Source organism: Trypanosoma brucei, chromosome 7 (genome assembly GCF_000210295.1).
Source record: "Trypanosoma brucei gambiense DAL972 chromosome 7, complete sequence".
Taxonomy (NCBI): domain Eukaryota; phylum Euglenozoa; class Kinetoplastea; order Trypanosomatida; family Trypanosomatidae; genus Trypanosoma; species Trypanosoma brucei.
The window spans coordinates 1,043,241-1,054,015 of NC_026740.1; the positions used below are offsets into that span (position 1 = coordinate 1,043,241).

A 10,775-nucleotide genomic window follows, 5' to 3' on the forward strand; every position below is an offset into this window, starting at 1 on the left:
CAAAAATATTCAAACCCTGTTAATTCCCAGTATGTAGCTTTTACAAACCCAACCAAGTTTACTGTCGAGAACCGTAAGACTTCAACCTCCCGCTTCCTGCCCGCACGGGACGTTCACAATGGTATGAGCCCGATGATGTAGCTACACACATTTGAAAAAAAAATGGTGAAGCAATGAATGCATACGCACGTATAAGTGGAATCGGTGAGTGCAGAGAGGTAAATGGTGATGTCACCCAAGTTGTACAAGCGAAACAGAGGCAAACGTGAAATAATGAAGGATGAAGCAGTTACGCGAGCAAACACCAATAGCAACACCGTGTTCCAACACAGAAACCACACAGAACGTGGTAAAGAGAGGGAGAGAGCATGCAAACGAAACAATCCGAACGACGGACATTTTTTCGCACGAGCTGATCCTCCGGCAAAAGAGAGATAAAAGGGTGGAGACACTGCCGTGAAGGCGATGACAGCGCAAAACCAGATACTACCCACTTAAGAAAGAGTTCTTCACAATATTCCCGCGCACCCTCTCCCTCCTAAATTACACATATTCTTTCGTAGTGTCACCTACACTGAAACAGATTTTGCAATTTACCTCCCCCCTCCCAAAATTAAAAAAAAACATAAACACAAACACAAACACAGCTGGCAAAATAGTAAAACGGTACACTTGCCACACAACAAATTACCTCATTCCAACCATGTATTAGTCCAATAGCACGTCAATAGCCGATGGGCACATCGTAATTCGCAATAGCTCCTGCGCTGTTGAGCGGTTGACGGAGAACTCCTCGCTGTCCACAGGAACACCCAATGGGCTGACGGGGGCGGTGAATGATATGGCAGACGTCCCAAGTGCAATGCAGTCGAGCAGGCACTGCACCACGTGCTCAAACAGTATCTTACCCTCATGCCATGCGCACAGCAGTGATCCACGCTCCCTGCTAGAGATCTCAGTAGCTTCTTCTGCTGACACTTCAACCGCAGACCCCCCCCTCCCAGCATCGGCTGGTGGGATCAAACCACACACAATAACAGGCTGAACTCCGAGTTTCGTCTCCACATCAGCTATGATGGCTTTTGCCTCCATGAGTGATGATTTACGTTGTGGGTCATAACAGATTACCACAGCATGACAACTAGCACAAACAAAGCGGGTTAACTCTCTGAACCGTGGGTGGCCGGAGATGTCAAACACTCGCAACTGCGCGCGGGCCGTCAAGCCACCAGTGAGAAAGACGGTTTTGTCAAACTGGTTAAAAGTCACGGTTGGTGGCGTCGCCGCAAACCTCGCACTATTGTCGCCCGGCCGCCGCTGTCGACCCCACTCCCGCATTAATGACGTTTTCCCTACACCACATGGGCCAATAAGAGCTATCTTTATTGGGCTTGACAGTAGATCGCGCATCCCCACGGAGAAGCATGACAGTCCCTTACACCGTGTCGCCTCTCGTCTCCGAGTAAAATCAAGAAATTGAGTAAAATTGTAACGCGCGTTAAGTGAAATTGTCGGTTTGGCAGCACCTGCGGATGTAATGCTGTCAAAATCCGTGCCAAACGTGAGCTCTCCCAGCTGCTTCTGTGGGAGACGCTGTCGCCGCGTAGAGTTCCGGCTCCCCAAAGTTGTTGAGAGCATGCGTTGCAGTTCCTCCTCGCGCAAGCATCGCGTCATGTTGTACCGATACCATATGACGTTGTCTCTCGACATAAAATAAAAGTCAGACGAGACTAAAGACACACCTAGAAGCTCCTCCATTGTCAAGTATGACAAAACTCTAACTAGCAGCGACCACTGCAGCATCTTCAGCTCACCACGACACTTTCGCCGCACCTCACCGTTACGATCACGGCGGGACACAACAAGCTGTACTTCATAATGGCAGGCAAAGCAAACGCGGTACGCCGCCACCGTTGTGGGGTTCATAAACTGGACCTGTCCTTGCTGCTGCTGCTGCGAAATGTTGTCTTCACCGTTAGCAATGTCAGTTCCAGAGACTCTACCACTGGGTAACGACGTCTTGTCTACGCCGCCACAAGCCTCAATGGGGTTCGACTGAACCTCCAGAGCTGACTGAACTAACGCATTAACAGTTTCTGAACAGCATGCGGAGCAAAAGACGCGACCACAAACGCGGCAGTGATGCCTTCGGTTAAACATTGAAAAAGCAACATTACATCCGTGAGCCATACAAGTTGAAACTTGTGTGTCCGGCACCCACCGTCGAAGAGGGCATAAACGAATGCACGAGGGGTCCAAAGTAGGCTTTGTAAGCCACATGACACCTGACGTCTGTTTGCTAGCGCACTTGCTAAGAAGCGGTGAGCTGACGTTACTTTTTCTGTCGGAACTATTGGCACTATAAGGAACGGAAACATTTAAAACCATGATGGGGTCACCATTACCCATCTCCCGCTCTTCAGCAAGATCAATATGATCCATGACTTTCGTATTGGCAACTAAATTATGCGCTTAGCGTACTATGGCCTTCAGCCGTCGCTGGCGTGTGCCTCTCTAATCCCCCTCTTACCTTGTTGCCGATCGAAGCACCGTGCAGGTTTTCTCATTTATAGAAGAGACAGCAGAAGAGGTAACCAAAAAGAAGCCAATAAACATTATATATGGTACGTTCATACGGAATCACAAAAAAGGCGCAAATGACAGTCACGTTCATTGACAGGGAGAAGAACCCACACACACACACACACACACACACACACACACACGCCATCTTCCAATCCTAGCATTTCCCGTAGAAACACAAAGAGATAAAGCCAAACTGTGACGCTAAATTATTAACGATATGGTGAAGATAGTGGAACCATGAAAAAGATCATGACAAACACAAAACCGGCGAGGCGCGGGGAATTAGAAAAAAACTACAACTCCCACCACAGGGAACCGCATATCCCAAAGAAGCGGTGCCGCCGCACAACTGCGCCCAGTGGGTCAGTGAAAATCAGGGCGCCGGTTGCGAAGAAAAGCCAGTCATCAAATTCTAGTCGAACTGGAAGCAGTTTCTCACCACTTCCAGACGTGTCCGAGGTAACACTAGCATCGTGGCGCTTGGTGTTGTTTCTTAACTCCCAGAGTTTCTCACTCAACTCGTGTCTTTGTGGCAGGCTCTTCCATCCACACGGCGAGGTCCCCTCGGCACCCCTTGAGGCTGAGGCTCCTGTAGAAGAAAAAAGTTTTCTCCTGTTTGCTATTCTGATTGCGTCCTCTTCATTAGCATCGGAAGCACCATTCCTTCCACTCGCGCCAGAGTTTAGTGGAAGCCAACGGGCCCACACCGATGCAACACTACCATCCCCTGCTGCGGCATTCGCCACCACTGGTTTGTCTCCGTCATCTGCAGCAACCACGGAATGAATTTCATTGAAAAAAGCCTCGTGACGACTGCGGTCCACCAGGTAACGGATGAAGTGCCCCTCGTGCGGACGTGTCACATAAAGACCATAACCCGCAAAAGCGGGGACAACAAGCCGCCGTAGGTGCCTGAAGAACATCTCCTGCCGCCGTATACGCTGTGCCCTTTCGGAGTATTGTGTGCCGCTTCCCCCGAGAGCGGCGGTGCCGTAAAACATTCCATTTTTTGCTTCTTCTTCAGTCGCCTTCATCTGATATAGCTATTCTTCTTTTGCTATTTCTACTTCATATCAAAGAGGACAGAAACAATGACGATAACAACACTGATAGCCTCGTCAACAGCACCATGCAGCAATGTCAAAAGTAAGCCCCAATATTTACTATTGGTGTTGCTTACGCTGGTGGTAAACGCAACGGACCTCCACCCCCCCCCCTGCTCCAACTCACGCCGGTATGTATGGTTGTTTTTGCAACGCAGTGTTATCAGCGTTAGCATTCTTTTTCTCCTTTCAAAATTATTGTAATTAAGAAGAATGTAGCGGCAGTTGTGGTGGCGAAATTGACGAAAGTAAATGAGCGGTGCATACTTCAGTAATTGCAAAGAGAAGGTTCACGCCATCAGCCGCAAAGAACAAAAGAGAGGAGAGGAGGAAAAGGGTTTCCCTCCCCCCTTTTACCAACTGAATCGGTAAACGAAACGGAATGGACTCGGTGTCGACGTCGACCACACTAAAATGCTTCGTCTCTAACGCTACAAACCACCACAGATGCCCTCCCAGAACGTTTTTCCTTTCCCTCTTCCGCAAGCCCCACTGCCTCCCTTCTGAAATACTTCCCTGAGGTTTCTACGTATTACCACGACCTCACTCAAGTAGATTGAATTCATCGTCGTCGTCGTCATCAGAAAGATGGTTTGTACCTTTCCCAGAGTTGTGGTTCCGTGACGCCAAAGACGGTTGTGGGGAGCACCTCCTTATTTTTAAGCAGGTGCGCTTGCCCGCGTGTTTTCCTTGCGATACGCCACGCAAAAAAAATGAGACTGTGTCCCCAACCTTGATGCTAGCATTTTGATCGTCTTGATCCACGTTGCTCATATGGAAAAATATGGATTCACCAGTTTCCTCCAACACAATGAAACCAAAGCGTCCGTCTACTAATTCCCGCACTGTACCGTAATAACGTGCAGCTGCTGGCTTAGAATCTGCAGCAAACCCCAAGGCCCTCGATGCACCTTGGGACGAACGCCATTGCTGCAGCGGGGCGTGCCTTTTCCCAGTTGAACGGTCGATAATAACACGCCGTGCGGCATTGCGATCACCACGCTCGATACAGAACCGCACAAAACAACCTTGATGCAAGTCGCTGATGTTGACAACGTCCAGGTCCTCAAGACTAAAATTGAAGCACGGAGCATCATCATGGAGGTTTCCAGCAAGGTCAAGTTCAGCAATGCAACCCGATCCGGTGATTGTGTCCCAACTCTGCACGCAACCGTGCAACATCACCGGGGTGACCGGACGTTCCTTTCCGGTATCCAAGTCACACAGTCGAATATGGCGGGCAACTGGTAGTGACTTAGGAGGATCTCCACTGGCCTCTATGTCCTCCGTCGCTTCCCTGTGCTCTTTCTCAACCTGTTCATTAACTTGAGGGCTAGGTAGCACGTCGAAAGTTACGGTTTGGCCTTGACTTACGTAAAACCCGCCATCCAGTGAGGAGCGTGGGAAGAAAAAGTTTTCCGCATTCTCCCTCACTGCTGCCTCTAGTTCCGCTGAGGCGAGGCACTGCGTGTCCGGTGAGTCACTGGAGGAAAGTTGTAATGCAGTGATGAACCCGTAACCACGGCGGTGCATGAATGACGTGACGGTCCCTACACGCCGTGGAGCAACTTCCATCGATGCAGATGCTGCTATGTTCGTTGGGATAGGCTCAGCTGCATTTCCCCTCTTCTTCTCGAGAAGTGTTGCGGTGATCGACACGGCGAGTCGCGAGCCTGCGAGTCGGAACATTGAATTCTAGTTTTCCCCTACCAATGGCTACGTAAACGTTTCTCTGAAAGTTCACTCTATGCACACAATCAGGCGTGCAAGGGATGTGAGAATAACAAAAGTTGGAAAAATAAAAAAAATATCGCTTAGCACTCTTTACCAGAAAACAATCTTCGCTCTGAACCCCTTTCAACGGTATGCATATGCAGAAGCAGCGTGAAATTTTAAATGATGGAATGTATACGGTCTACACTAGTCATCTTGGATATGGCGGCGAGAGGGGAAAACCATCACCCCCTCTTATAGATCTGACGTCGTCACTGTAAACTCTTTGGCACTTTACATTTACTGATATTGATTTCAACAGTTCCGTACCTTTTGGTTTAAAAAAAAAAAAAACTCAGGTGGTGATCAAGACATCACATCCATACACGAAATACACCAGTAACAGACGCCACAATGAAGATGTAAGAAGAGGAGGAAGGCCCCCTCCCACACACACACAAAAAAAAACTAACACTCTTAATGCAGTAGGAACCAAATGGGCGAATAAATACAACACAGTCAACGTGACTCATCACGAATCGTGACATTTCCTTCAACAGTTCTCTACTGCAGATGGCAAGCGATCACCGATCTATACCGAGGCCGGAGGCAACTCCTCTGCAACACAGTCTACCGCAGTGCTGGCATAGGAGTTGCCTCCCCCTTCAGCCGCCCTCTCACGCGACTGCGCACGTTGTTCCTTTACCAGATCACCCTGCAAGTGAAACACATGCACCTCCCCGTCAGAGGAGCCACACACCACACGTGATCCATCCTCGGAGAAGGACAAGGACGAGATTGGTGCATAATTTCGTACAAACGTCCCAGATTTCCTCGCAGAAGTGGTTGTAGAGGGCTTAGACGAAAAAGAACCACCAGACCCCAGTCTTGCCCCTGTCTGAGGGTATACGCTAGCAACAGGAAAGTTGCTTCTGCCCAGATCCCAGATAGCAACGCGGCCGCTACTTTCTCCAGCTGCAAACACCGCCGAATGGGTGGGCGACCATTGGAGGCAGTTAACCTGAGACGTGAGTCCCTCGATGGCAGCACAGCGTGAACCTAGCCAAAGATAGCAGCTCCCGTCAGCGGCTGCACTAAGTAGAGTAGCGCTTACATGAGGGTCACCGTGAAACGGGTGCGGTGCGACCGCGACAACGGCAGCGCAATGAGCAGGGGTGTCATAACACTTTTCTTTGGGATGCCGTACGCGACATGAGGGGTTTTCGTGGGTTGATTTATCAACACCAACAGTGGAACCAGATATGGGTTGCATATCCACAACCCCTGGTCCCTTTGCTCCCCCCTCTAAGATATGACCGTTGAGGCACCCAAAGAATACTTTGTTCATTGCATCCGCCGTGGTACTGACGAAAGCCGCACAAGATCCAACACACCCAGGTGCCATTCCCTGCACTAAACTCTCACGGGTTGAAGAGGGTAAGCATAGCTTTGAAGGCTCCCACATACACACTTGACCATGTTCGCTGATGGAAAAGAGGTGGTGAGAGCCAAGATCTCCATGCACTGCCATCGCAAGAACCTGTGTTTGATGGGAGTGAGGCGACGGAAACGACTGCACACAGGGATAGACAGGGGCGGACGCAGAAAGAGCCGAAGAAGAGGGCAAACATCCATACGACAGTGAAGATGATTTCCCAAACGTGGTAAGAACCGGTGGCGAGGCAGCACGTCCACATTGTTGTAGTGCTTGGTCAATGCGCCACGCAACAATGCAACCATTGGCAGCTCCACCGAACAAAAGGTGGGGACACCGTTTCGTGTACGTCAGAGTACGAACCTCACTACTAAAACAGAGCGGTACAACTACCGGACCACCACCGTCTGTACCCTGCTGTATACATATGAGTAGAACGAGTCCCACAGAATCAAAGCCTCTAAAGGTCGAACCTCCCGTTGCTCCTTGCATCATCATGTCGGATAAATTTTCGACGTTGCATGCTTCTGACAGCGACGCCGCAACAAACAACAAACCCTTAGAGCACGCATCACCATCCTCCGAAGATGGACAGTTAAGCACTCTCACATCCAGTACACAGCGACTCCCGCTGCCACAAACCGATCCTAAAAATATTGAGTGCTCTAGAGTCATAAATGCAGCACCCGCAGAACCGACACATGGCGATTTACTTCCTCCGAAAGAAGTGAAAACACTACCAACTATATCTCTATCAACAGAGGTCACAGAAGATTTCCCGACTCCGCATCCACCCTTAGCAGGATCCGAACCAGTATTTTCAACACTCTTAACGCTGCTGTGAGAAGCACTGCACAAAGTTTTCGCGCTGACAGAAGGTGCGCTCGTAGTCAGAGTTTTTTGCCTTCTCGCTGCGCTGCAGCCAACACCATCTTCCGCCACGCTCCTAGAAATGCTACAAGCAGACAATGATGCGGACGACAAATTCCCACAAGCGGGCTTACACTCTTTTGTATCAACGGCATGATCGCCATCACCCGGACACTTAGAAACACTAACAGAACACCGAGTACGCGCACATCCTGTACTGCCGGATATCGAACCACCAACTACCAAACCTTCACTGCCGGTAATGCTCTCCCGTTTGGGAGGAACCACATTTTGACGCTGTTGAAGGACACTCCGTTCCTTTGCCTTCCGCGCCTCACGAATCTCCTCCAGTTGCCGTCGCTTCTCCGATAAATCCATCAAACTACAGAAGTAAAAAAAAGGATATCTGACCCTCTCCCACCAAATAAAAAAAAGAAATAAAGAAAAAAGAAATAATAATAAAACAGTCAACAACAAAAAAAAAATAAGAGAAGCAGCTTTAAAAAAAAAAAAATTACAAAAATATTAAAAACCAAACGGAAGCACAATTTAAAAAGTACATCTTTAAAAACATAAAAACATAACACTATTTTCCAATATTAATTATCTTTCGCGTTAACTTATAAGGTTCTTCGCCAACGACGAAGCCACTCAACAGTTTCCTCCTTAAATAACTTAAGCGAATATTCAAAACAGCGCACTCCCTCTCAAAAACATCCAACCTCTGCTGAAGTTCATTCCGTTCAGCCTCCACAGTTTCCAGATTACGCTCCACAGCAGCTCTCGCATCTTCGGAATTACGAAGTTGCGATTTCAGATCATTGCTTGTAGCATCCAACCTCTGTTGAAGTTCATTCCGTTCAGCCTCCACAGTTTCCAGATTACGCTCCACAGCAGCTCTCGCATCCTCGGAATTACGAAGTTGCGATTTCAGATCATTGCTTGTAGCATCCAACCTCTGTTGAAGTTCATTCCGTTCAGCCTCCACAGTTTCCAGATTACGCTCCACAGCAGCTCTCGCATCCTCGGAATTACGAAGTTGCGATTTCAGATCATTGCTTGTAGCATCCAACCTCTGTTGAAGTTCATTCCGTTCAGCCTCCACAGTTTCCAGATTACGCTCCACAGCAGCTCTCGCATCCTCGGAATTACGAAGTTGCGATTTCAGATCATTGCTTGTAGCGTCCAACCTCTGTTGAAGTTCATTCCGTTCAGCCTCCACAGTTTCCAGATTACGCTCCACAGCAGCTCTCGCATACTCGGAATTACGAAGTTGCGATTTCAGATCATTGCTTGTAGCGTCCAACCTCTGCTGAAGTTCATTCCGTTCAGCCTCCACAGTTTCCAGATTACGCTCCACAGCAGCTCTCGCATACTCGGAATTACGAAGTTGCGATTTCAGATCATTGCTTGTAGCGTCCAACCTCTGCTGAAGTTCATTCCGTTCAGCCTCCACAGTTTCCAGATTACGCTCCACAGCAGCTCTCGCATCCTCGGAATTACGAAGTTGCGATTTCAGATCATTGCTTGTAGCGTCCAACCTCTGTTGAAGTTCATTCCGTTCAGCCTCCACAGTTTCCAGATTACGCTCCACAGCAGCTCTCGCATCTTCGGAATTACGAAGTTGCGATTTCAGATCATTGCTTGTAGCGTCCAACCTCTGTTGAAGTTCATTCCGTTCAGCCTCCACAGTTTCCAGATTACGCTCCACAGCAGCTCTCGCATCTTCGGAATTACGAAGTTGCGATTTCAGATCATTGCTTGTAGCGTCCAACCTCTGTTGAAGTTCATTCCGTTCAGCCTCCACAGTTTCCAGATTACGCTCCACAGCAGCTCTCGCATCTTCGGAATTACGAAGTTGCGATTTCAGATCATTGCTTGTAGCGTCCAACCTCTGTTGAAGTTCATTCCGTTCAGCCTCCACAGTTTCCAGATTACGCTCCACAGCAGCTCTCGCATCCTCGGAATTACGAAGTTGCGATTTCAGATCATTGCTTGTAGCGTCCAACCTCTGTTGAAGTTCATTCCGTTCAGCCTCCACAGTTTCCAGATTACGCTCCACAGCAGCTCTCGCATCCTCGGAATTACGAAGTTGCGATTTCAGATCATTGCTTGTAGCGTCCAACCTCTGTTGAAGTTCATTCCGTTCAGCCTCCACAGTTTCCAGATTACGCTCCACAGCAGCTCTCGCATCCTCGGAATTACGAAGTTGCGATTTCAGATCATTGCTTGTAGCGTCCAACCTCTGTTGAAGTTCATTCCGTTCAGCCTCCACAGTTTCCAGATTACGCTCCACAGCAGCTCTCGCATCCTCGGAATTACGAAGTTGCGATTTCAGATCATTGCTTGTAGCGTCCAACCTCTGTTGAAGTTCATTCCGTTCAGCCTCCACAGTTTCCAGATTACGCTCCACAGCAGCTCTCGCATCCTCGGAATTACGAAGTTGCGATTTCAGATCATTGCTTGTAGCATCCAACCTCTGTTGAAGTTCATTCCGTTCAGCCTCCACAGTTTCCAGATTACGCTCCACAGCAGCTCTCGCATCTTCGGAATTACGAAGTTGCGATTTCAGATCATTGCTCGTAGCGTCCAACCTCTGTTGAAGTTCATTCCGCTCAGCCTCCACAGTTTCCAGATTACGCTCCACAGCAGCTCTCGCATCCTCGGAATTACGAAGTTGCGATTTCAGATCATTGCTCGTAGCGTCCAACCTCTGTTGAAGTTCATTCCGTTCAGCCTCCACAGTTTCCAGATTACGCTCCACAGCAGCTCTCGCATCCTCGGAATTACGAAGTTGCGATTTCAGATCATTGCTTGTAGCGCCCAACCTCTGTTGAAGTTCATTCCGTTCAGCCTCCACAGTTTCCAGATTACGCTCCACAGCAGCTCTCGCATCTTCGGAATTACGAAGTTGCGATTTCAGATCATTGCTTGTAGCATCCAACCTCTGTTGAAGTTCATTCCGTTCAGCCTCCACAGTTTCCAGATTACGCTCCACAGCAGCTCTCGCATCCTCGGCTTGCCTTGCTTTGTTGGTTATTGCGGCTTCTGATTGTTTTGTGGTATCA

At 48.8% G+C, this 10,775-nt stretch overlaps 5 protein-coding genes across 5 annotated transcripts; all 5 read right to left on the reverse strand.

The window, feature by feature from the left end:
- Positions 1-708: 708 nt before the first annotated feature.
- TbgDal_VII4220 (hypothetical protein, conserved) lies at positions 709-2,442 on the reverse strand (the record flags this gene model as incomplete). Its single annotated transcript, XM_011776474.1, has 1 exon — positions 709-2,442. The coding sequence occupies one exon, from the start codon at positions 2,440-2,442 to the stop codon at positions 709-711; it is 1,734 nt and encodes a 577-aa protein (XP_011774776.1).
- A 437-nt stretch (positions 2,443-2,879) lies between these two features.
- On the reverse strand, positions 2,880-3,620 carry TbgDal_VII4230 (hypothetical protein, conserved; the record flags this gene model as incomplete). Its single annotated transcript, XM_011776475.1, has 1 exon — positions 2,880-3,620. One exon carries the CDS (start codon positions 3,618-3,620, stop codon positions 2,880-2,882), a length of 741 nt encoding a protein of 246 aa, XP_011774777.1.
- Positions 3,621-4,232: 612 nt separating this feature from the next.
- TbgDal_VII4240 (hypothetical protein, conserved) lies at positions 4,233-5,378 on the reverse strand (the record flags this gene model as incomplete). The annotated part of the gene is made up of 1 exon (XM_011776476.1): positions 4,233-5,378. The coding sequence occupies one exon, from the start codon at positions 5,376-5,378 to the stop codon at positions 4,233-4,235; it is 1,146 nt and encodes a 381-aa protein (XP_011774778.1).
- Positions 5,379-5,994: 616 nt separating this feature from the next.
- TbgDal_VII4250 (hypothetical protein, conserved) lies at positions 5,995-8,085 on the reverse strand (the record flags this gene model as incomplete). The annotated part of the gene is made up of 1 exon (XM_011776477.1): positions 5,995-8,085. One exon carries the CDS (start codon positions 8,083-8,085, stop codon positions 5,995-5,997), a length of 2,091 nt encoding a protein of 696 aa, XP_011774779.1.
- A 208-nt stretch (positions 8,086-8,293) lies between these two features.
- Positions 8,294-10,774, reverse strand: TbgDal_VII4260 (kinesin K39, putative, (fragment); the record flags this gene model as incomplete). Its single annotated transcript, XM_011776478.1, has 1 exon — positions 8,294-10,774. A coding segment is annotated over one exon (2,481 nt), but the record flags the coding sequence as incomplete, so codon positions are not given.
- Between the last annotated feature and the right edge of the window lies 1 nt (position 10,775).